The sequence below is a fragment of the Canis lupus genome, chromosome 26 (genome assembly GCF_048164855.1).
Source record: "Canis lupus baileyi chromosome 26, mCanLup2.hap1, whole genome shotgun sequence".
Lineage (NCBI taxonomy): Eukaryota > Metazoa > Chordata > Mammalia > Carnivora > Canidae > Canis > Canis lupus.
This window is the reverse complement of record NC_132863.1, coordinates 15,027,133-15,054,179: the sequence shown is the minus strand read 5'-3', so window position 1 is coordinate 15,054,179 and position 27,047 is coordinate 15,027,133. Positions and strand designations below refer to the sequence as shown.

Sequence of the window (27,047 nt, the reverse complement as noted above, 5' to 3'; positions counted from 1 at the left end):
TGACATGTTCTGAGTTACATTGTAGAGACAGCTACTTTGGTGATTCTGTAGAAGATGGTTTAGGGGGGCAGAGAAAGGCAAAGTGCAGGTACAAGATATGAGAGCATGGTTGGAGAACACCAGGAATTTAATTTAAGGAAGGTGAGCTGGGAGTCTTACTCCTTCCTCTTACTGACTATATTTCTCTAGGCAATTCTTACCGTCTCTGTGCTACAGTAGAGATGTTAAGGTGGGTCTGTCTAAAATGATTTTGCAGTTCTGTATCTATCTGCCTGCTTTCAGGTGCCCTTCTTGTCATCACAGCCATGTGACTTCCTCTTCACAGGATAAGAAAGTTGAGGACAGGTACCTGGGCACTTAATCAGTTGGCCTGAACACAGAAACAACTCAAAGCTGCATGACCTAACATTAGCCAGGTTTTTGCAGAAAACACCCAGGCGTGTTCCTTCCTCTAGATCAGATTTAATTTTTTTTTTCTAAATTCATGTATTCTTTTTAAGTTGGCTCTATGCCCAACTGGGGCTTGAACTCCTGACCCTGAGATCAAGAGTCACATGTTCTACTGATGGACCCATCCAGATGCCCCAAGACCAGATTTTAAAACAACATTTCTAATAATATTACTGTGCTTTCAAATTCCCAAAGCTTAGAGCTTGTTGCCATCCAGCCTGAAGCATGAGAAGCCTGTGTGGTTTGAATAAATCTAGAAAGTAAGTGGGAGTGAAGGCAGAAGACTCTGGTTTGAGCCTTAACCCAAATATTTGCAAGTTACAACCTTGAGCAAGTCCTTTCACCTTTCACTGTGGATGTGTCTTCAGAGCAAAGGCCCTACCATGGTTGAAACCGTGTCTGTTTTGTTGTGTCCCAGTGTTCATCCAGAGTAAAATGTTCAGCCAATAACTCAAGAGATACCAATGCAAACTCTTGACATAAATACTCAGACTTCTAATGTTCCTGCCAGTAAATGGCATAAGCCTGTCCCCCCTTTCATTTTCTACCTTAATGAAGGGTGAGGGCTTGATTAACAGAAGTCTGGGATAATCCCAGGTTTTCATTGCATAGATCCTGATGCATATCTGCTCCTTTCCCTGTGGGTAAGTTTAAAAGAGCAACTTCAGAATCACAGATTGTACTGACCCACCCTCTGTCACTCTCTGCCTGAGTGTACGAGCTGCCCTTGAAAAAGAAGAATGTGCCTTGATTAGAGCAATGAAAACATGTATATGAAATGAGATGTTTTCCAGAGTGCTAAGTATAGATCTATCCAAGGATTTGGAGATGAAGAAGTCTGGAAGTAATGGAACTATAAAAGATAGCTGCCCCAAGGAGGAATAACCAGAGGTTGGGCTTGATTGACCAGCATGTAAAGTTACAGGATGGCAAGGAGAGCAAGAGTGAGCCTGATTTGAAGTCCTGTTAGGAGATAGGACATAAAACCTGGAAGGAGCAATGAGGCCTGAAAGGGAAGAAAGGCATGAGTTAGGAATGTGAAAAGACAGAGGTTTAAAAGGATCAGGTTTGGGTCAATAATTTTATCAAGTTTTGTTGTGTAACATACCACACTAAAGCTTAGTGGCATAGCAGAGGAATGCTTTTCTCTGCTCTCTTAGGTTCAGTGACTCAGGCTTGCAAAAATAAGCTAACAGAAGCGAAATAAACAGGAGAAAAGGCATACAAGTTTTATTGATATTAATATTTTTATGGGCACAGGAGCTTCACAGGAAGGCAAAAACCCAAAGAAATGGGTAGACTCAGAAGCTTATATACCATTTTAACAAAATATGATAAATTGTAGAGAAATGACAAAAGGAAAAGGGGATTTGGGCTTCTAGGGGCAGTAAATTGTGGGAAGGTAGATATATATGATGGGGAAACTAATGAACTGATAGAGGTTATCTTAGTAAGGTTTGTTTGTGCAGACTCATCTTGGTGCCAGCTTTCTATCTTCATGCCCATAAAATTCTCTGGAGAGGGGATTTATGGTCACCCTCATTTCTCAAAAGTTTCTACTTTTAATCAGACAAGGGAAGCTTCGAGGAGGCCTCTTTCTGCATCTGTTGATTCTCAGTTATTTTCAATTCACCATGATCCATATGCCCAAGTGGCATATTTGGGAAATGTATTCCAATCCCAAATTGTTAAAGATAGCAATGGATATTTATTTAGTCCATGGATCTGTGGGTCAGCCATCAGGTGGGGCTCAGCAGGGCTGACTGGGGGCTGGCTGATATCAGGTGGCCTTAGCAAGACCTTCTCTCTGGTCCACCTGCTCTGTCATCCTCTGTCAGCACGCGAGGCTTGTTGTCTCTTGGGGTCAGCCGTATTTCTGCTGCATTCTCTAGGCCTAAAGCAAGTCACAAGACCGGCCCATACACTCCACCTCTTGATGGGAGAAGCTGTAAGTCATGCTGCAAGGGGTGTGATGCACGGAGGTGTGAAGGATTGGGCCGTCTTTGCAGTCAACCAGTTTTCTTAGGTACTCTTTATGTACTCTTTATCATCCCATGGTTAAAGGCTTAGAGCAGCAGTCAACATGCTTTTTCTGTAAAGGACTAGATACTTTATCAGGTTTTACAAGCCACATGGTCTCTGTTACAAATACTCAACTTTGTGGCACAAAAGCAGTCACAGAACATCGATAAAACATAATTGAATTAATGGGCTATGTTCCAATAAAATTTTATTTTTGAAAATGGGCACACTGGATTTGACCCACAGGCTCTAGTTTGCAGATACCTTACTCAGAAGACAAATAATGTTGAACAGAAATAAATAACATGGGGGCACCTGGGTGGCTCAGTGGTTGAGCCTCTGCCTTTGGCTCAGGTCGTGGTCCTGGGATCCTGGGATCGAGTCCCAAATCAGGCTCCCTGCGAGGACCCTGTTTCTCTCTCTGCCTGTGTCTCTGCCTCTCTCTGTGTCTCTCATGAATAAATAAATAAAATCTTAAAAAAAAAAAAAAAAAAAAGAAATAACATGTGAGTTTGGGTGGTAATGATGCATTCAGCTTTAAGCAGTTACTTTTAGCTCATCATTTTTGCCCTTAACAAATGTATTATTTTATTTTCAGGTTAGTCGTTCTCCACTTCTTTTCCTTTTACCTCTAAAATTGTATCAGCTTTGCTGTGCCACTGAGCACTTTGATCTTTCTTCCCTATAAGATGTTCCAGTTTTGTTTTTTTTTTTTTTTTTTTTTTTGTTGTTTTTTGTTTTTTTTTTTTTTTTGCTTATTACTCTTTTCATTTTTATGCTTTTCCCTGTCTGGGAAGTTTCTTTGGGTTTGCTTTTCTTTGTTTCTTCACAAAGATAGAAGATAACTCTATTCCCTGGAGGAACAGAAGCATCTCACCCATGAAATAGCGTCTGAGTCAGTCTCATGGAAGACCCTATGACTTGAGATTCATGCTATTCACAGGTGCCAGAAGGATGGCTTATTCTCAGAAGACGTGTGAAATGCATCCACTAGGAAACTAGACTAGGAAATCTCAGGTAGTGTAGATTTACAAGGAGCATGTGGAATCAGAAGGAAACAATATATAAAAAAAGTATATAAATAATGAGCCAATAAAATTAAAATATAGGGGCTGAGAAGCTGCTTAGGTGCTAGTTCTTTGTTGATTCTATTCAACCTGAAGTGTAAATAGGAAAATGCTCAATATTTGCTTCTTCAAGCCATGTCTGTGACTGCCGGTGAGCAGGTGCACAGTGGCCAGGGCATCCTTTTCATGAGGATGAATGCGTACAGCCTTGTGGATCTCCAGGCTGATGGTGAAGAGACCTGAAGGACATCCGGGCTGCATTTCCTTTGGAGTATTCTCTTTTGGCTTGCTCTCTGTTGATGCTATGGTCTAGCCATTGAATTAATAGAGTTCGTTCAAGGGTGAACAAATGAACAGTCAAGTGAAGTATACAGCATATGTTAAAGTGAATCATTTTAAAGTCCTTTCTTGGGTAATACAACTATGTTTCTTTAAACTCCACTTCATGTGAATGAATGCCCCGTTCCTAAATATTATGAGGAAATGTTTTCACTGTTTACTGATTTTGGTAATTTTTAGGGAGCGTGCATTTTAGGTCTTACACTAGAAATGTGTGCCAGGGCCAAGATGAGCCTTTACTAGGTGCTCTACAAATACTGTTACTGTGTAAATGCTGAACAAACATTGTTTCATTGAAACCTCAGAAGAGGCCCGTTGTTAGGTGGGTCTCTAGCTTCCTTCTACAGATTGCAGAACCAAGGCCAATGATGGGTAAACATGTCACCCAAGGCAATACAGCTGCTCACAACTGAGAGGAAAGATTCCATATGCTAGCCTGCCCCGGTTCTCAAAGTGTGGTCCTTGGCCAGGAGCACCAGCAGCATCTGGAGCACTTGTTAGAAATGCAGATTCTCAGGCCCCACCCCAGACCTACCAAATCAGAAACTCTGAGGGTGAGGTTCCAGCAGTCCCTGTTTTAAGAGTTCTCCAAGGTGGTTCTGACTATGCAGCTCAAGTTTGAGAACCACGAGGCATAGAGCAAGTCAGGGAGTTTGGGATTTCCTAAGAGGAAAAAAAATTAAATGCATTCAAAGTTCTTTACAGCTGATCTCCCTCAACCAAGCAATGCAGATAAAGAGGGGGAACTGTTCAATAAAAGAAACTTTTCTTTTTTCCAGAGGAGTTGAATATTTTAGATGTGATTTCACTGTTCAGTGTGCTGAGCACTTGACATCAGTCATCTCTTTAAACCCTCAGATGGTGGTAAGGATTAAATGAGATTATTTTCCACGTTATAGAGGAAAGAGAAGCCTGAATCAATTAACGAATTGCCTACTATTCAACATGTAGTGACCAATGGAGCCTGTCTCCAGAACTGACGTATTGATAAAGAGAACACACATGAATCACAGCTACCTGTCTTATGACTTGGGACCTTGAAGTGGCTGCCATTTGCAAATGATGTGATTCAAAATATGGCGTCTTGATATGTTGAATATTTTAAGGCAGAGGAGTTTGAAATTCATTTGGAATCATTCCTTTTCTTCCTCCCACTCCCAAAGCAGGTCATAAAAAACCCACCTGTGAGAGGATGCCTATCTATACCTGGAGAAAGAAGCATCCTTATCTCCAACAGAATAGGTACTCTGAGAAGAATCTGAACAAATAGGACTTCCTGAGAACCCCCAGTGTAGTATATTTAACCTTATAGCCCTTGATCTATCATATTTATAAATGACTGTAGAAATATTTCTACATGACTGTTCATCAAACCTAACACAAAAATACTTAGGTTTAACTGCTTTTTTCTAGTCTTCATTTTCTTATGTTGACTCCCATGTCACATGTTAAAAAACAAAATTCATCCAAGTAAATGTAAAGATTGAATTGGCTTTATTAAACAGTTCATGAATTGGGTAGCATCCCATCTGTCCATCCAGAAAATATAAGAGCTCTGTTGAGCTGCAGGTAGGGATAGGTTTTTGAAGGCAGAGAGGGAATGGAAAAGGAATTATTAGCAAAGAATGCATTGTTTCAGGCAAAGTTGCCTTCCTAAGGGGAACAGAGGGGATCTCTCAGTGGAGTAATTCCTAATGCACACCAGGAAACTCTAGGTTGGCTGTTTACAGGTCACATTACTTGTGAGGTTGAAACTGCAGTTTAGGTATTAAGTCTTGGTTTGCTTACATGGGACCTTAACATAAGTGACTTCATTTGGGGCCTGTGGTTCTTTTTATTATACATATAACATATATTTAATAAATTTGTATGCTTTTCTTTTGCTGATCTTTCTCAGTTTAATTTTCAGACCCAGCCAGGGACCCTAAGAGGATTAAGGAAAACTTTTTTTAAAAAGATTTTATTTATTTACGAGAGAGAGAGAGAGAGAGAGAGAGAGAGAACATGCGCACACGTGCGTGGGGGGGAGGGACAGAGGGAGAAGCAGACTCCCCACTGAGCAGGCAGCCAGACCTAGGCTCCATCCCATCCTGACCAGAGCCAAAGACAGACACTTAACTGACTGAGCACCAAAACATTTTTTTTTCTCCTACACAGTTTTTTGAAGATAGGTATATTTAAATATATACACACAGTTAGCAATGGGAGCTACTTAACTTTTTTAGTAACCTATTTGCTTTATCTATTTCATACCATAATAATTATATTACTATATCCAGGAGTTCTTAATTTGATTCTTTTAAGGAAATGAGGATAGAATTTATTTTTCATATATTTGCCCCTCACAGCAAATAAATGCCCCTCAGAATGCTAATACCTGTATCTTATAATCAATGAAGATCAGCCTTTAAGGATAGAAAAGTATTAACCAGTTATTTTTTTAGTCACTAATTTTTGAAGGGGAAAAAAGCTAGGTAAAATGTATTACATGGAAGGAAAGAACATAATATTTTCTTTCAATCAATGAAAATAGACGTAAAATATCCTCAGCAGGGAAGCCTGTCTTATGATACTTCATATTGATAGACTAATAAGCATATGTTTTTAAACTACTCACTTTCAAAAGCCATAAATAGTAAGCAATTGCTGTGAAACGGTACCTTGTCAAAAGCATGTAACGTAGTGTATTGGCTGAACTAATATGGCTTCCCAGGCTTTGAGGCCAACATGCTCTTTCTACTAAGAAGCTACTCTGAGGACAGTCTCACTGGCACCTCTAGTGCTCTTCTGCTATGGATTCTCTTCTCCCAGGTACCTAAAAGGGCAGGTAATCCTTCTAACTGGTGAAATGCAAAAAAGAGCCTAGTTTTTGGATACTCCCCAAAATCAAAGTTGCCAGGATATTATTTACAGATAAAGAAAGATTTTGTACTAAGTGGTATTTAGGGTAAAAATCTTTGCCAGAGAGCTCTTTCTTGAGGTGTTTGAAAAACACATAGTTAAGGGCGTGGGTTTGGCGTTAAACAGAAATGCCTTTAACTTTGGCTTTGCAACTCAATAAATGGGACTGTAAGCCAGTCTTAACCCCACTGAGCACTGAATCATAGTTTCCTTGTCTGAAAGATAGGGATGATAGTACCTATTTCACAGAGCCATTATGAGAAATAATTAAGATGGATATTTTTAGAGTGTAAGTTAAAGTATACCTCTATTCTAGTTTAAACCTTCAGGACTTTCTATCTCATTTCAAATAATTTCCAAACTCCTTCCTATGGCCTACAAGCCCCCTACGTGACCCTTCACTCTAGTGTCCCATTGATATTCCCTGAAAATACCTGGCACATTTAAACCTCAGAGCCTTTGCACTTGCAGTTCCCTCTCTGGACTACTCTTCCTCCTATTTCATCAGCAACCCCCCCTCCAGCATACACATATTACCCTTACTGTTTTAGATATTTTTACCTTCACATTTATCAATTCCTGATATATTGTTTTTTGTTCACTGTCAAAATTCCCCCTAGAATATAAGCTGTGAGAGCAGATCCTTTGTTTTTATTTATTGCTATATCTCCAGCCGGGAAATCATTTATCACCCAACAGATACTAATAAGCACGTACCGTAATCCAGTGATTGATTTCTTAGTGACATATCTAAGACTCAGATTTTTTTGTTATTTAAATGGTTCCTAATTTTTTTTGAAGATTTTATTTATTTGAGAGAGAGAAAGAGAGAGAGTGAGAGACAGCAGGAGCAGGGGAGAGAGGGAGAAGCAGACTTTCCACTGAGCATGGAGTCCGATGTGGGGCTCCATCCCTGGACCTTGGAATAATGACCTGAGCCGAAGGTAAATGCTTAACTAACTGAGGCACCTAGGTGCCCTTAAATGGTTCCTAATTTTTAAAGAATTTTAAGGGTACCAAGGAACTGCCACTGGAGGTCCTTTTGCAGGGGGATCTGGAAAGGTTAGCAAGAGATCCCATCTGGGGCAGCCATGGAGGTTTGCCACTTACATCTCCTTCCAGTGGACCCTGCCACGAGCCCTGTGGTCAGAAGATGGCCTCCAGCTGCCATGGCTTTAGCACCCTTATGGCGTTAATGCTAGAGTTTTCAGCCAGTGGCAGAGATTCTAGAGCTGGCCCTTGTCTGCCCCAGATGAAGCTGGTGGGGCACTCCTTGCCCCGGGAGTCCCATCCACCTGGTAGAGAACCTTCCTCTTGCCTCTCCTCTCTGGGATCTTAGTCCTGCTTCATGGTTTGAGGTCTCTCCCTGCCTGCTCCTGCATCCTCTCCCCTTCCCCTGATGCAGCAGCGCCACTTCGGTGGAGAACAATCACGCTCTAAGCCTTCAGACCTGCCATCTTCTATAGCTCTGCACTCAATGCAGAATTCACGAGGTGACAGCAGTGGCCCTTGTGTGCATGTTCCTGTAATTTCTGCACATCTTTTGGACAATAAAAAGTGATAGAGCCAGGATTGGCCCTAAGGGACGATATCTTTGAGGCCCAAAAATAAGCTATTTCAGAAGACAGAAGTGGAAGGGAGTGACCTAGCGTGCAGCTAGAGTAAAGATAGGCATTTTAAAAAGCTGAATTATTTAAGTAGGAAATGCGTACATTTGGAGGGCAGTGTCTTGGAAGTCATTTGAGATTTCCTTTTAATGACTCTGTTCAATGTGGACTGTCATCTCCAGATAGCAGTAGCTTAAAACACTTTTCCTTGACCTGCTTCTTCATGATATTTCTTTCTCTTTCTTTTCTTCTCTCTCTCTCTCTTTTTTTTTTTTTTTTTTTTTTTTGAGAGATCAAGTGAGCAGTGCGTAGGGGGAGCGCCAGAGGGAGAGAGAAAGAGAGAAAATCTCATGCAGGCTCCATGCTCAGCAAGGCTCTATCCCATGACCCTGAGATCATTACCTGAGCTGAAACCAAGAGTCAGACACTTAACCAACTGAGGCACCCAGGCACCCCCTGTGTCACTATATTTCTAATCATTTGCTCAGTGCAGTTTATTATTCTGGAACAAATTGTGATTTAATTAGAAGTGCTTTACTGAAAGGGATTTTCCAGCTTGTGGTCATGCTTCAACCCCATCTGCAAAGCATATCTCCAGTTGTCCTTAGAATTATGGGGGGTGGAGTGGGTATTAAAGAAAAAGTCATTCCGGGCTCTTGTTGAAGAATGATAGGGCAGACTGTGATCAAGAGACCACTACAATGGGGGGTATACACTATTTGGGGAGAGGTTGGGCTCACTTCTGAATACAAAGAGGAAAGGGGGATTTATAGCCAAAGAGCAGGTGAGGGTCACCTGGAGATGGTGGAGGTTGAGGCACCCGATCAGATATAAAGGTGCTCGGATATTGAGGGAGATTCTGGCTAAACCAGTTTAGCAGGATTCCTGTTAAAATCGAGCAATGCAAAGATAGACCTGGAAATCCAGACGTCAAGGTCTAGTTGGGAAGAAGATTCAGAAGAGCCTGACTAAAGTTTGCTCTAGGGAGAGAATCTTGGGGGTGTGGGGGGAGAAGAAAGAGGATGGGAACATTTTTTATTTTAATATTTGTTATAAATATTTTTTATAAAGAGTTATTTCCCTCCCTGGCTCTTGAGTAAGTTGGTCTTCTTTAATTTCTCCTTTTTTTAGTTGCTAGTTCAGACTCCCAAGTTGCTAAGTTTGGAGGAACATGACAGTTTTCTTGTCCAGGGAAGTTACTTTCAGGGACCACCCACTCCTCCTAAAAGCATGTTTTGTTGACTGTTCTTCTCTCTGCAAGCTGAGAAGTAGTTGCCGAATATCCTGGGAATAATTGCTTCAGGTGTTCCATGGCAATAATCAGGAAGCCTGTCTGTGTCCTGCCCCAACACAAGAGCTCTCTCAGAGCCTGAGCATTCAGATTTGGCCTCAGAATACCCACATCAGGGCGCCTGAGTAGTTCAATTGGTTAAGCATCTGCCTTCAGCTCGGGTCATGATCTCAGGGTCCTGGGATCAAGCCCCTCGTTGGGCTCCCTGCTCATCAAGGAGTCTGCTTCTCCCTCTCCCTCTCGCCTTCTCCCTGCTCAAGCTCTCTCTCTTAAATAAACAAATTTTTAAAAATCTCAAGAAAAAAAAAGAATACCCACATCAGAGATGCTTCAGGGAGGGAAAAGGACAGAGGCAAAGAATCTGACATCTCAAACTGACAGACCTTAAAAATTTAGTCCCAGAGACTTAATGGAAGTTACAGGGAGTATGGGAGTTCCTAACCACTCATGGTCATACTTTAAGCAGTCAGAAACAGAGCTGGACTCCCGTAGGTGGCTCATCCATGCACATGCTCCTTCCACCTCCCAAATTCAAACCCTACTCGAGCTGACCACAAATTCTTATTAATAATAAATATCATTAGGCTAAAGTTCAGGGTTTTTAAAAAATAATATAACATGAAAAATCAGGGAAGATGTTAAGATGTTGTACTCCCCCCCCCCCCCCCCCGCCCTTGCTGCTTGTCAGTATCCTTCATCGATCCTTCCAAGCCAGGTCACTTGGAAAGTTAATGATAATCTTTATTTATGAAATGAGTAGATTAAAACTTTCTACTTGATAAGTATAAGGTTCACTGTATCCCTATTGCCGAAATGAGCAAATTATGTGCTCACAATTGGTTTGGGAGGAGGAGAAATTTTCATTTGTTTCTATGGCATTTAGAAGCCAAGATAGACAGCAGGTCTCTAGCACGTTGTGAAGTTTGCCAAATGATTCCCTGGATCGCCCTCTCACCATCTGAGAATGTGATATGCCCTGTCAGGGAGGTGCAGGGCGGGGGCTCCCAAGCCTGGCATTATCTTCTCATGCCACTCATGGCCCTCCAAGAGGGTGGAAGCTAACCCTGTGTTCTGAGGGCTGAGCCTCTGTGCCTGATTTATACTGAGGTGGGCTTGGGCAGAGAACAAACACAACCTGAGCTCCTTGTGCAAAAAACAAAATTTCACTGAGTCTAGTACAATGGTAATTTACAAACTCTGGATTTCCTCCTTGCTGAGACTCCCAGATGTGCATTTTGGGAACTTAGCACACAGGGGTACTGTTGCTTATTTTAAGGATCCACCTAACAGAAATGCTCTTCCTGTCACACTGTGGATGTAGCTCTGCTGCTTATCATCTGTGTCCTTTTAGGCAACCTGCTAACCTCAGTTTGGATCAGTTTACTCATCCATAGAGTAGGGATGGTGTACTAACCTCCTTTGTTCTTGGATGATTAGTCATAGTCAAAACTGGCAGCATTAGTAATAATTACTATTATTGGGTTACTAACAATCAGTAATAATTTACTGGGTTCAGATTATGCATCAAGTACTCAATGCCCAGAGGTAACCCATGAGATAGAGCAATTATTTTTGGTTGTTATCTCTGTTTTTGGAGATGAAGAAGTAGAGTTCAAATAAGTTTGTAAGTGTCCAGCCACAGTTGGATCTGTTCCATCTGACTCGAAAACCAATGTAAAATGCCCAGTAGTTTCTGGTGTTCCTGGACTGGTTTTTCTGCTTATTTACACATGTTTCTTCTGCATTGCAAAGTAAGCTATAATGTAGAAATAGGTACCACAAGATAAAATGAATGGAACAGGGATTTAGGCTGGTGTGAGGGGGAAAAAATTAGCAGGCAGCCACTCTTTGGGGAGCAAAAATGTTCCATGAAGTTGAAATAAGTGAGCTGCAGAGCTGCTGCTTGTGATCCTGGTGGCCAATGCAATGCAGGAAGGACAGTCATAGGGATCACCATGTCCACTAGATTGCAAGGAAAGCAAAAAATTGGGAAAACCCTTTTTACTTGGTTTTAGAAACCTAGAACACACTCTGACATGATGTGAAGCAATGGAAAACCTCCCTTTGTGACAACCTGGTAATAAATATAGTCTGTGCAGCTGGGGGGAGTCACAGGGAGGCCTCAAGAAATGAGGTAAGGGGCATCTGGGTGGCACAGCAGTTGAGCATCTGCCTTTGGCTCAGATGGTGATCCCAAGGTCCTGGGATCAAGTCCTGCATCAGGCTCACTGCAAGGAGCCTGCTTCTCCCTCTGCCTGTATCTCTGCCTGTCTCTGTGTGTCTCTCATGAATAAATAAATAAAATCTTTAAAAAAAATAAATGTGGTAATTAAACCTAAGAAGCCTCCTGTGCCCTTCTAACCCTAGCGATGGTTACTGGTATACAGTGTCCAGGAGAACAGTGGAGCCTCCAGGTGAGACTGGTGAGCAGTTGCCTGGGCCCATCCCCAACAATATGACTCTCACTGACTGATCTCGAAGCAGATGACTTAAGTGTGTGATTTGGTGGAGCCAACAATCCCACTCTGCCCTGCCAGCTATACCATACTGGGCAAGATGCTTCATTTCTGTGTTTTGATGGTCTCTCTATAAAACAGGAATAAGAATAGTACCTCCCTTGTAGGGATGTTGGGAGGTAAGTTGATGTGTACAAAGTGCACGGAGCATTGCTGGGTGCTCAGTAAGCGCTGTGCATCTCTGTTAGTCACAGCTGCCACAGTGGCACAGAAGCAGGGCTTTGGGTATTAGGTGCCACTGACACTTTTTGGGATACTAAACTGCGTATCCCTCTTGATTTCTGGCTGAACATTAGATAGAGGAGCAAAGGTCTCTAAATTTATTAAATTATTTAAATTTAATAAATTTAAATTTTTATTTAATTTATTATTAAATTATTTATTTTTATTTTTATTAAATTTAAACAACCCAGTAGGGGTTTCCATCCAAAGAATCAAAGGTCACAGAAAGGAACACAAAAGCTGCGAGTGCTCTTATGTTATCTGACAGATCTCTTCACAAGGTAATAGCATATAACAGGGGTCCTTGATGGGGCAGCCATGACCAATGTCCTCCTGCTCCTCTTTCCTGTTTAGAATGTGAACTCAGAAGCCCTCATCTCATGGGGTCCATAGATTAGAAGGAAGATTAACAAATGGAACAAACTTTCTGGATCCTTCCAAGGGGAAACTAGACCCATGAGAATAAAAACAACTTAAGGACCCATCTGCTACAGCAGTCTATAAGTCATTTGGATGACAAAATGTCATCACCAAGGGCTTTAGTTCTAACTTGAAAAAGTTAAAAAAAAAAAAAAGTTCTGAGAGAGGAAGTGTTTATGCAGAATCAGAAAGGATCTGCTACTGCTGGCTACAAAGCTTAGTCAATTCCTCTGGAATAAAGAGCTGAAATAAATAGGCCAAGTGGCATCACTTAGACTCTGAGATTCCAGGATCTGATAGAAAGCAGGAGCTCTTGGTTAACTATCCCAGACTCCACCTGTGTCCCCAGCCAAAGGCCACTCCCAAGCTCATCTGTTCTTGTTGGTAGTGGTTTATAACTTTATCGATATTTGATAAGATTCCCTAGTGGCCTTTCCCTAACTCATATGTCACTTGTCTCTCTCCAGCCTTAATGAAGTCATTTTTCTTCCCATGAGTTCTTTTTTTTTAAAGATTTTATTTATTAGAGAGAAAAAGCATGAGTGGGAAAAGGGGCAGAGGCAGAGGGAGAAGCAGACTCCCCACTGAGCAGGGAGCCCTACACGGGACTCCATCCCAGGACCCTGAGATCATGACCTGAGCCGAAGGCAGACGCCCCTTTCCCTTTGGTTCTTAACAAACCAAATAACAAGGACAGTGGGCACCATGTTTCCCCACAGGTGGAGCCTACAAAAGCAGTGTTCATTTACTGATCATTTAGAAATCCTTTGGTGTTAGCCAGACGGGGACCGTTTTGGTCAGTGTTGACAAAGTTGAATAGGCACAGGCTTTGGAATCCAAGAAACCAGCTTGCATCCCAGGTCTGTGACTTATCAACTGTGATTTTAAAGAATTTATGCTTCTCTGAAAAATATTCCCCTTATCTCTATAACCGCACTGCCCAATATGGTAACCATTAACCACCTGTGGCTATTTATTTTTTTATAAGAGACTTTAAAAAAAAATATTTATTTATTCATGAGAGACACAGAAAGACAGAGGGAGAAGCAGACTCCATGCAGGGAGCCCGATGTGGGACTCGATCCCAGGACTCCGAGATCACACTCTGAGCCAAAGGCAGGTGCTCAATCGCTGAGCCACCCAGGTGTCCCGCACCTGTGGCTTTTTAAATGAAAATGAATTAAAATGAAAAACTCACCTTTGTTGCACTAGCTACATTTCAAGTGTTTCATGGCTGCCATGTTGGGCTGTGCCCATCTGGCACATTTGCATCATTATAGCAAATCTATTGGGCAATGTTGGTCTAGTCTAAAACCTTGCAGAGTTGGCAGATATTTTAAATGAGATCATATTTGTGAAATGTCTCACTACATAGCCCCAAATTAAATAGTACACTGTTTTCTAATAGCTACTATAATTTATTCAGCACTTGCCTTGTCCCAGGCACATAGGCTTTCTCAATTTTGAGAGCCCTGTGAGGTTGGTGTCCATGTTCTCAGTTTCTAGGTGGGAAAAGTGAAGCTTGGTGAGGTCAGACAGCACCCCCACGATTCTTCAGCAGATGCCTGGCAGGGAGGCTGGCATTGGAGCCGCAGCACCTCTTATGAGGATCTGCTGTCTCAGAAGACAGAGGACACCCAATGGAATGTGAATGGCCCTGCCCATTTCACTCCTCTGTGTCTCCCAATCTATCTATCCAGTCACAAGCATAGAAGACCCCCTGAACAGCTAATGTTTAAATAAAGTGGAGTTAACGCACCGATTAGCCAATCTAAAAATCCCTATCTCTAGCTTGTGGTAAGGACTTGACCATTCCCTGTTTGATGGTACAGACCCCACAGTAGAAAGATGTAGCATTTCATGTGGGTAATGATGGTGGGCAAGAGGGCAGAAGAGCAAAGGTGAGAAAGAACACAAGTAAAATAAACTCAACCACCTGTTATGTAGAAACCCCACCCAAATACCTGCCTCCCTTCAGAGTACTCAGCCTGCCCAGATCTCTGCCATTCCTTTTAAGAAAAAAAGGACTTAAATTTTGTTTAACCAAAAGACTTTTAAATTTGAAACAAAGGAAAACTATTTTAATCTATGTCACAGTTTTAAAGGTTTTATTTATTTCAAAGTGTGTGTGTGTGTGTGTGTGTGTGTGTGTGTACAAGCGGGCAGAGGGTCAGAGGGAGAGGGAGAGAAGCAGACTCCCTGCTGATCAGGGAGCCTGACACAAGGCTCAATCCCAGGACCCTGAGATCATGACCTGAGCCGAATGTAAATGCTTAACCAGCTGAGCCACCCAGGCGCCCCTAATCTATGTCATCTTGAAAGTGACTTGACTCTGAAAGATAGGTCATAATATGGAATCATGTTGAAGTGGCATGCGTTAAGTGGGGAAAAGAAGCTAAAAATAATGTTGAGACACACAGCTTTTAAATAGACTCTATCCTTGATGGAATGAGGGAAGTGCCTCGGGAAGCGCATCATGGCACAAGCCTCTCACAGCAAGAATCACTGAGGCAGAGAAGTTTCTAGCTATAGTGATTCCACCAAAAGTGATCCTTCTTGCCTCTCAAACAACATGCCCCGCCTTGGTCCCCAGCTTGTCCATAGTATCACAAAAGGCGTTGCTGTGTCCTTCATCCTGTCTCTCCCAGTGGCCTGAGGAGAGAGTGAGCACCTTAGGCTGGCAGAGTCCACCAGTCCTTGAGCTCAAAGTGTGACTGTGGTGAATTTTAACAGTCTTCTGAGAACCGAAATTCTGAGCTCCCTGGAGGAAGTTCTGCTATGGTTCGTTTCCTTACTAGAGAATCCTATTACCATTTGTTAGCTGCAAAACCAGTGGATATGCAAAGGAAAGAGAAGCCAGCTTCCTCTGATGATCTCCCCTGCCATGTCCCACCCAGTCTGGAGGGAAGTTTTCCTGATGGGGACTGAGGATATTACTGCCTCAGCCAGGTCATGGGCTGCCACCCACGTGGTGGTCAGTAGGTATCCATCTGAAATTTAACACTGCCGGTAGGAAAAAAAGAGATGTGTGCATTACTCACCCTGAGGGCTGGGTCCTTCTGTGTGTTCTCGGGAGTGGAGAGAAACCTAAATAGATAGTGTTTCCTTTCCTTTCAGCTAATTGCCACACACTCCTCAGATTTGATCTCTGTAGTTTGAATATGTTTAGTCCAAGAATCTTGTGGTCAGAATGGACAACGTTATTGTGGGCTTTGTTGGGAACCTCATCTTTAGCATTTGGCCAGGGCTTCTTGGAGCTCCCACAGAGAATTTCTCTTTGGCTACTGCCTTTCCTAACAACCAATGTGTTTTTATCTGTGAACTCTATGGGTTTCTGGTCAATGATATTTTTTTTCCCTTTTTGCTTTTCTTGCTAGTGAGCCCAGAGCCAAATTGGTATCCTATTTTAACTGTTTAGGATCTTATGACATGCCTTTCTGGAGCTCTCCTTTATTTTGAGCTTATTTTACTTTTCTATCTTATTTTTTTCCCCTTGCCCACACTTATCCTGTTTTGAAAATGATTTCTTTGAAGGACACTCAAACAGCACTCCTGGTCCAGTGGGAATTCCCAGGGTGTGCCTCAAAGCCACACCCAAACTTTGAGATGAGCTTGTCTGAATTTAAAACAGCCCCTCTGCCAGGCAGACAATGTGGACTGGATTCAATGCAGTGTCCTTGTATTTGTACCTCTGTTCATGGCAGCCTTCCAAGGACTGACCCTGATGGGTTCCAGGCTTGCTACAAACAACCCCCTCAACTTGAATAATTTCTTGTTTATCTGTTTTATAGATTGGCCTGCTGAAAAATACTTTATTTGAAACAGGATATCACATGTTCATTTATTTTTTTAGTGCGTGAATTTAGTTTTGGGGTGCCTTTGATGTGCTAGGCACTTGGAATGCAGATGTGAACCAGAACATCTCAAGTGCTCTGCCCTCGTGGAGGTTATACTTTGGTGTGAAAGCCATACAATAAATCAATACACAAAGAAATAAAAATAATTGGAGATCGCAATTGGTGCAAGCAAAGAAATAAGGTACTGTAATAGAGAATAAAATGTGAGAGACCTTTTAAAAAATATAGAGAAAGCCCCCTCTGAAGACACATCATTAAGGTGAGGCCTGCAGGATACAGAGGAGCCAATTATGCTAAGGGCAGTAGGAAGGGATTTCTGGGCAGGAGAGGCTGCAGGTACAAAGGCCTGGGAGGAACTTGAGGAGTTCAAGGAGAAGAATTTCCACGGCTATAATGAAGAAAAAGGAAAGCAGTGGAAAGTGGCAACATATACAGTCTGAAGAACCCAGCTTGTCTAGGGCCTTTGGTAAGGAGTAGGATTTTATCCTGAATAATGCAGGAATCCATTGAATAGTTTTAATGAACTGATGAAACGTTCAAAGAGTTAATCTGGCTGCTGTGAGAAGAAAGAATTGAAGTGGGAAGATCAGTCCTTGGACATAATGATGATGGTTTGGACCAAAATGGTGGTAAGATGGAGTAAAATGGATATATATGAGTATGAAGGAGATTCATTTAATGGAAGTGAGAGGAGAAAGTCAAGGATGACTTAGTTTTCAATAAATTGGTAGGTACTGGGAACATTTATTGAACTTAAGGTCTCATGCTGGAAAGGCTTGGAGAGAGGGTAAGGAATAAAGCATTCAGTTGTAGGCATTTTAATTTGGAGACATCTGAGTGGAGATGTCAAGTAAAGTTCCGAACTCAGAGAGATCTAGGGCTACTCTTGTAAATTTGGGAGTTACCAAGAAATAGATGGTATTGAAATCAGGGGGGGTTAATGGAAATCTGGGAACATATTGGCAATGAGAATTCTCAGAACCAAGTCCTGGAAACCATATAGAAGTTGAGGATAGAAGAAAAAGAGACTAAAGAACGTAAAGACTGCTAACTCTGGGAAACGAACTAGGGGTGGTAGAAGGGGAGGAGGGCGGGGGGTGGGAGTGAATGGGTGACGGGCACTGGGTGTTATTCTGTATGTTAGTAAATTGAACACCAATAATAAAAAAAAATTAAAAAAAAAAAGAGACTAAAGAAATGATATGCAACCAAAGATTGGAGAGTCTTCCAAGGAGGGACTGGTCTGATGCTCAGAGATCAAATCAGATGGGAAAAAGAATGTGTGTGCTACATTTGGCACCATGAAAGCCATGGTAAACCTGGCTGAAAAAGTAACAGAGGGTGACAGGAAAAGACGGCAGATGGAATTGGTCAAAGATAGTATGGAAGAGAGATAGTAGAGAGGCAGTGAATATGGACAAACTTTTCAAGATATGCTCTAAAGGGAATCAGAAACATAAGGTAGTAAGTGACAGGCAGTGGGAACAACTAGAATGTGTGTCCTACTAGGAATGATCTAGTAGAGAAAAGAAAAGTTGATGTGTGTTGGGTGTTGATAAATGAAAGACTGCAGTCCTTGTGTGAGTGAAAGAGGATTGCATCTGGAGCAGAAATGGTGGAGGGGGGATTGACCCCTATTGGGAGAAAGAATGTTTCATTGAGAGGGAAGAGAGAGAGAGATTCTTATTTTATGGATTTTTTTTTTTACCCAGTGAAGACAGTAATTGTACCCAAGGAGTTTGAGAAGCCACGAAATAGTCCTTTTGTAGAGTGGGGAACCTCTTTAAGAAATAATTTTAAGTTTGGAAGTCATTGTTGACTATTCATGTGAAGTTTGTGATCTTGAATATCAGCTAAAGCCTGAGAATCCAGTTCTGTGATTTTCTTAATCAAATTCGGCAATAAAATATGGATAAGATGGACTTGGTTCTGTGACTAAGAAAACAGAAATGAAACATGGGGATTGAAGGTGTCTGTGAGGGAGTGATTGTAATATTGGGTCATGGAAATTAGCTAGACAACAGTGGAAGGAAAAGGAGGAAGAAGTCTGGTGGATAGTGAATGATCAGCAAGGTTGACAATTAGGAAGTTGTAAAGAAGTCAAATGGATGTAGGAGAATAGATACTGTAGAGGTAGGGACTAGAGGGATCAAGTGACATGGTCCAAGATTGGGACATTAGAAATTGAAATACCAAGGTGGTGGTGATAAGCTCCAGGGGTACTTCATAACTGACAAAGAAAGAGAGAAAAAAAAAATCATTACAGTTAAGGAGGCCAAGGAACTGAAAGTTCCACCTCAAAATAAGTTGTAAAACCATTCTTATTTATCATGTATATTTCATGGATCATTTCAAATCATTATTTGGAAAAGGGTAGGGTACACATAAATAAATAACGATGGTAGTTGATTCATTGTGGGTCTACTCTCTAAATGCCATTTTAGGGCAGACTTCTGAATGTTGTGCACAAGAAATCTGTACTAATGTTAAGAGACTGCTTGGGAAGTAGTCTAAAATGTGTTAATTCTCATATTTTAATTAGTGATTCTTGTTTCTCAATCAGTAATGATACAAGACTCCCTACAGCCTTTTGGTCAAGTTTAATACGTTTTGCATGGCATATAACAGCCTTCTGATCTGGCCCTATTTATGTGTCCAGTCTCATCTGCTGCTACTCCCTTGAGATGTTCTAACCACACCATCTCCTCAGAAGTTCCCAGTGTCTGGTTAAGCCTACAAGCAGCAAATGCTGTTCCCTCTGCTCAGCATGCTGCTTCACCTGGATAACTCCTACCCATTCTCTGAGACCCATCTAGATTGTAAGCTCTTCCCTGGGTGAAGACTTTTCAAAAAAGTTGAACCATCCAAAAGTGCCATCTTTGTGGGTCGAATATTGGTGATGTCATGTTGTTAGTAATTTGCTACCACAAATGTAAATTTGAACCATACATTACTGATAGTAGCTACCACTTGCTGAATTATAACTGTGTGCCAAGTACTTTACACTTATCAACTCACTTAATTTCTATGAGCCTGAAAGATATGTTTAATACTTTTATTTAGGGATCCCTGGGTGGCGCAGCGGTTTGGCGCCTGCCTTTGGCCCAGGGCGCGATCCTGGAGACCCAGGATCGAATCCCATGTCAGGCTCCCTGCATGGAGCCTGCTTCTCCCTCTGCCTATGTCTCTGCCTCTCTCTCTCTGTGATGACTATCATAAATAAATAAAATTAAAAAAAATACTTTTATTTATTAGATAAGGATTCTGAGGCTTAGAAAGGGGCCTTTGAAGAGATGATAAAAAATAAATAGTGGAACTGGGTCTTGATTCCAAAGACAAAGATCATACCATGTTCCCATTCTTTGTATTTTTCATTGCTATGTCTGCAGTGCTTAGCATGTGCCTGATATGGAGTTGAAATGTGAAAGAATGAAAGAATGATATTCTTCACCTGTCAGGAGACTACCCAGACAAATTTGAAGGCTAGCTTTGTTCAAGGACCCTAGATTCTGACACTTTATGGTGGCCCAGTATCTTGACATTGGCTTTACCTTAATAAATGTTTCTGTTTCCCTGAAATTTAGAAAGATATGTTTTGATGGGTGAAACTAAGAGTCTGAATGACCCTTAAAGTCTTAATCCTATAATTACTCTTTATTTGTTGTAAGTCACTACCCTGATACACATGTGGCAGACAAGTTCCCTTTTGTTGGCACTATAATTATCTAGGAGGACTAACTACTTCTTTACATTATGAAAAAGACATGGGGATTTATTGACACATGGGTACCAAGTCTTGGTACAAAGCAGTCCAGAGGGCAGAGGGTATCTGGGTTCATTTCCTAAATACCCTTTTTCTTTCATTGATGCAGAATTTTCCTGGTGCTCATAGTCACAATGGTGCTTTCTTGCTAAAGACCGGGAATCCTTTGGCAAGTACAGCATAGCTGCCCTGAGCCCCTGTGGGGGCTAACATTCCTTCTCTTTTTTTTTTTTAAGATTTTATTCATTTATTCATGAGAGACACACAGAGAGAGAGGCAGAGACACAGGCAGAGGGAGAAGCAGGCTCCACGCAGGGAGCCCAATGTGGGACTCGATCCTGGGACTCCGGGATCACATCCTGGGTCAAAGGCAGACGCTCAACTGCTGAGCCACCCAGGCATCCCCCAACATCCTTATTTATTCAAATTTTGATTCTGTAAGTTTCAACAGAATTTCTCGTGTCAAAGTGTACAGCAGTGGTTCTCAAACTTTAGTGTGCATTAGAATCACCTAGATGGGTTGTTGGAATGCATATTTCTGGGCCCTACTTCTGGAGACTCTAATTTGGTCCATCTGGGCAGGAGCACTGGACTCTGCAGTTCAGTCAAGTTCCCATATGATACCGGTGCTGCTGGTCCAAGGACTACACTTTGCATAGCTCAAAATCCTGCTCAAGTCCTGGTTTATAGGACACCAAATGAGATTGGATGTAAAAACAAAAATCTTAGAAGTTTTCTGAGTAAACATCTGAATGATAAGTGAGACAAAAAAAAAAATCAGTGACTTAAAAAAATTATCTCCTGATATTTTGCATTATATTAAATACAGATAACAGTTGCTCTTTTGTGGAGGAAGACCAGTTGGCTGGAATCTAGAAGTCTCTCTCTCTCTCCCGGAGCTCTTCTTCCAAGGCCTTAGAGAAACTTTCTTCTCAATGACCTACAAGGCATCAGTGTGTTTTATATTTAAAGCTACTCTAGAGGCAGATGCTGCATAAAGTTGATCAGTCTTTCAATACAAAACTGAATGCAAAGAGTTTTCAAGATGAAAATATTCTGTAATATAATAGGAAATGTGGTCATTAGATTTAGGATGCAAAAGGATGATTTCTCATTTTCCCTCTTTTACAGGCTAAAAGATATTTGCATTTTTATTAGATTCAAAATGGGGTGAGTCATTCAGATCAACACATTTCTTTTTAACAGGAATCCTTTGTGTTTGAACCCAACTGCCTCTTCAAAGTGGATGAATTTGGCTTCTTTCTGACCTGGAGGAGTGAAGGCAAGGTATAGTACAGGAACCGTGAATTGTTCTTTCCTGCTCTTTGATTTAAACCATTTTATTTCTCAACAAGTAGACAGAAGGCCTCTTGAGGGCATGAACTCTACACTTGCTTATTTATTCAAGGTTTTAAAAATGTGCTTCCATGTGGCAGGCATTGGGGGGATATGGTAGTGATCAAGTACAGTATTCTAGACCTCATAGATTCAGTCTAGGAGAAGAAGCAGGCATCAAAAAATAAATAAATAAAAGGTACAAGTCATTGAGTGTTGTTAAGAGAAGGTTAGGTTGTTACAAGAGTTTAAAACAGGCAGATCTGATTTAATCTTGAGAATCAGGAAGGTTTCCTAGAAGAAGAGATTTTCAAGCTGAGTTTCAGAGGTGCATTAAGAGCATGTTCATCTTGTTACACCCCAGGACTTTACTCAATACATAGCACAGTGCACACATTAAATGGATCTTTGAACTGAATTTTAAAAAGTAGAATTGGAATTCTATAAAAGCATTGTACCCATTTAATATTGCATGTACACACATATATTTAATGAGATACATACACTAATAACAATATTATATGCATAAAGGTAACAGCACTTTATAAACATAAGTAATTATTCAGACTTGCATCCATATATACGAGTATATTTGAAATGGAATGTGTGGGGTCTTGACTATTTCTGATCATTGGGTATTGCAATGACTGCCCTTTGTTTTTCACTCCTTCTCTCCCTTACTGTCATTGGCATTGCCTTCATCATCACATACCTCATCTGTGCCATAGGTCTGGCAGGATTTCAGCTCACTGCTGTATTACATTCTCTCTTTTCAGGAAGGACAAGTGCTAGAATGCTCCCTCATCAACAGTATTCGATTGGGAGCCACCCCAAAGGTACCTGTGATTGATGTTTGCTTTTCTTCTAAACACAGATTTACTTAGGTTGGAAAAGGTTTCTGGAATGCAATGTAATCTTTTTTACTGCCCCAAACTCATCAGCTGGAATGAAGAACAATTTAGAAATCTTTTCATCTATATCCATTGGATGGTTTGGATTGCATTATGTTTAGTTACATTAGAAACGCTATTCCCCTTTCAAAGAGAAGATGCTTGCATGATACTTCCATCATAGAAACAGTTTCCTTAACTCAGAAATTAATTCATCAAGGCCCCCCTCCCTCTGCTGCCATTTTTTAAAACAAACAATGAGTCACTTCTGGTCTGTGGTTAATGTGGAAATTTAAACGACATGGCTAGCTCCATATTTATGCACCTGTGCACGCAGACGTGGGCTCACCTTGGAGGCTCAGTCTGCCTCTGAGAGAAAAGATGACAGAGCATGTAAATCCATCTTCTTCACAGTGATTGATTTGTTTGAATAAGAAGCTGTTTACATAGTGATGTGAGGAATTTAAAAGCTGGCCTTTTTCTAGAATATTAAAGCATCGTATTTATTCCCATTTTCATAATAGCTCTGCAGGTTTTTAGATGTCAAAAACAAAATTATGTGAATCATTTTGTTTGTCTTTTTCAAAAGCTGTCCTCTTTTACGTTAGCTAAAATTCCTGTGTAACTATGTTGGCATTTCCTCTTGAGTTCTTTTGGAGGACAAAGATGCTATTTTATTTGATAATTATGGTAAACATACACTCTCTTCGTTCCAAATGAAGATGTCATGGCTTCTAGAGATGAACATACTCTTTGTGTCCAGGTTACTTGAAAGCCTTAATCTTATTTTTTTGATAGCCCTTGGTGGCTGGCTGTGGCAGTGTCTATGTTTATTTGCATGAGATGCTAGTGACTGTCCTCTGCTGACAGCTGCCTTGGATCTTTGGGGCCTAGGCAGGACCCAGTCAGAGCCTTTTCATTCCATTAGCATCTTCCAGGTCCTCCAATAATTACAACAAAGCACCTGAAGAAAGACCCTCACACCTAGTTTTCTGAATCAATAATATTATAATACTTTTCTTACTACATGAGTTCGTAGTATGTAGCATTACAAGTTTTACCTCTACAAGTTTTAGAATAATGCTAGATATCAGGGCATTTTTAGATCAGAAAGAAAACATTTGTCCTTCTGTGTATTTTTACATCAATTGAGCATGTTTCCTCCATGCTCTGTGATCTAACAATTTTTTTTTCCTATTTGTGTACTTCTATACAGGATCCCAAAATCTTGGCCGCTCTTGAGGCTGTTGGAAAGTCAGAGAATGATCTGGAAGGGCGGATAGTTTGTGTCTGCAGTGGCACAGATCTGGTGAACATCAGTTTCACATACATGGTGGCTGAGAATCCAGAAGTAACTAAGGTAGCCTCGGTGAAAAGAACCTCCCTTCCTTACCCCCCATGTGTATATATGTGGTGTGCATAGTATTTTATGTATTATTTTCATATATATATTAAAGCTGTATAGTAATAATTTTAACTTAAAAATATATTTCCATTGTCTAGCTGAAATGTTGTAGAAAATTCAGCAAGCACAAAACTCTTTTAGTGCATCACTTAAGTAAACCAAAAGTCCAGGTACTTCTGTCAATAAGTTGTAGGAGAAACTAGCCCAGCACCTGATATACTAGAATGTACATAGTAATCACCTTGGATTTTGTTAAAATGTGCATTCTGTTTCAGTAGGTCTGAGATGAGGACAAAATTCTCCCTCACAGGTTCCTAGCTGATGCCCATGCTGCTGTTCTGAGAACCACGGTTTGAATAGCAAAGGGCTAGATCAGCACTGTCCAGTAGAAATATAAATCAAGCCACAGATATCATTGAAATTTTTCTAGCAGGCACATTTAAAGAGTAAGAGGAACAGGTGAAATTAATTTTGATAAAATAGTTTATTCACAGTATACCCCTAATACTGTCATTTTTACTTATAGTAATTATAAAATTTTTAATGACATATTTTACATCCTTTTTATAGTAAGCCTTCAAAATCTCATGTGGGTTTTTAATTCAGCCAAGCTGTATCTGAAGAGCTCAATAGCTACATATGGCTAATGGCTACCATATTAGACAGTGCAAGTCTAGATGATAAAGCTATCCAAGCTCCACCCCCGCTCCAGCCCTAGAAGTTATTAAAGAATGGGGGCATGATCCATCTTTTAATACCATATCCAGTATACCATTGCCCTGGCTAATGAGTTTCAAAGTGATTTTGGCCAAAGTAGAAAGCCTCAAAAATAAATCACTTTTCTGCAAGTTCTAAGTATCCTTCTATAATAGATGTGAGGAGGGCTTAGCCTTGATTCTCCTGTTGCAGAGACATGGGTTTGAGGGGGGTAGGAAGGCATTTTATTTTCCCATTTTAATCCTAACAGAAGAAACTCAGTGTAGGGTTGAATGAGAAAACCATTGTTGCAGATATCGGGTTTTACAGCTAGACTGAGAACATACAGATAAGATCATCTGACAAATCCAAGCATAGAAGACTTAAACCTGGCCCACAGCTAACTGGTGGCAGAAATGAGTTCTGTAGACTCTTGAGACCCTGTAGGCTCTTTACCACCACTCACAAAGTATGGTCCGCATTCCAGCAACACAGCCTCACCTAGGAGCTCCTTATACTTTAGAGTATCAGGTCCACACAGACCTATAGATCCACAATCTTCATTCTTTTAACCAGACCCTTCCCACCCCCTGCCATAGATGGCTCAGATGTGCGTGAAGTCCGAGATGCTCCCATACTTAGGATTTAGAGCCAGGAATGGATGTTCCACATCACAGGAGAGCCTACATTTCTGTCTTGTGGTGGTTTTGCTGGTTTTGTGCTGTTATTACAAGTTATCTTGCTTTGGGAGAACAGAAATTGCAAAGCCTTCAAGTTCTTTTATGATTTTGCTTAGATCAACACCAGTTTGAATGGTTTCTTAAGAGAACCCTTCTGATCTAAATGTGTATTGTTCCTGTTTTCTGTAGTCACGCCTGCATATTTGCCACAGAGGTCGTTTTTAGTCGCTGTTTGCCATAGCAACATTCAATCCCAGAAGTCCATGCTGACCACTCATAAAAAGATTTGTTAATCAGATACAGATCTTGGGCTGCCCAAAATTTTGCAAAAAGACAGTTTTGCAGACCTGTGTTTTCTGGCTTTTGTCAGCTTGTCATATTGCAGACGGTATGACTTGATGTAGGCTTGGGCTTTGGGACCAGGTTGCCAAGGCTCAAATCCTTGCTGTTCGCTAGCAGCTGTATGGCATAGACACACGGCTTACTCCTCTGTGCCTCATTTTCTTTTATCTGTAAAATGGGAGTAATACCAAAGTATCTGCTTTTAGGATTGTCATGAGGATTGCATGAGTTAGTACATGGAAAGTGCTTAGTACAGAAGGCTTTTTAGTGAGTGTTAGCTCTGATGATCACAGAGCCACAGAATGTTAGAACAGGAAATGGAGTTTAGGAAGCACTTCCTACCACATCAGATGAGTAGGCAGAGGCCAAAGAGTTAAAAGAACTTACGACTACAAATCAGGCTGGGCCAGAGTCTGGCCTGACATTCAGGCTTCGTGGCATTCCATGTGATACTACTGCCACCCCACCTATGCCCTGAGCAAGTACAGTCCTAGGAAGATGGCTCAAATCAATAAATCCCATGTTTTGGCTTTCCCTGGTTTGATTGCTATCATAGTCCATTTCATTTATTTCCTTGAGAGAGAGAGCGTACAAGCAGGATGAGGGGCAGAGGAAGAGGAAGAGAGAGAATCTTGGGCAGACTTCATGCCCAGTGCACAGCCTGATGTGAGTCCCGATCCCAGGACTCTGGGATCATGACCTGAGCAGAAATCTGGAGTTGGGCACTCCATTTGGTTAACTGAGCCATGCACATGCTCTGGTTCATATAATTTTTAAATTACAATGAACATAAACAGGTTTGGAAATAAACAAGTAACTCATAGTAATCATGCAAAGTGAGAACAAAGGGTCCAACATATTGGATGTTAGCTTAGTAACTGTGAGAGTTTAGCATTCCCTGGTCAGGGGTTTTTGCTTGTTTTGTGAACATCTGACAGGTACTAGTCTGACCAGGGAGAGATAAATCGAGAGAGTTTCTTTTAAAAAAAATATTTATTAATTCATGAGAGATACAGAGAGAAAGAGAGAGAGAGAGACAGAGGGAGAAGCAGGCTCCATCCCGGGAGCCTGACATGGGACTCGACCCGGGTCTCCAGGATCAGGCCCTGGGCTGAAGGCGGCGCTAAACCACTGAGCCATCCAGGCTGCCTGAGAGAGTTTCTAGTATAGAACTTGTTTAGGAGTATTTATCCTCTGAGATTCTTGAGTCTGTTTTTAATTTCTCGACTCTTACAACACTTAGG

General features: G+C 41.2%; 1 protein-coding gene across 11 annotated transcripts in view; it reads left to right on the top strand.

The window, feature by feature from the left end:
- Window positions 1–27,047, top strand: part of PLCB4 (phospholipase C beta 4) — a 418,616-nt gene that overhangs the window by 260,272 nt on the left and 131,297 nt on the right. For all 11 annotated transcript variants that reach the window (XM_072800091.1, XM_072800090.1, XM_072800095.1 and 8 more), the window contains 3 exons: window positions 21,662–21,742; window positions 22,567–22,626; window positions 23,897–24,040. In XM_072800091.1, coding sequence (XP_072656192.1) covers window positions 21,662–21,742; window positions 22,567–22,626; window positions 23,897–24,040 — 285 coding nt within the window. The remainder of the gene's footprint in view (window positions 1–21,661; window positions 21,743–22,566; window positions 22,627–23,896; window positions 24,041–27,047) is intronic.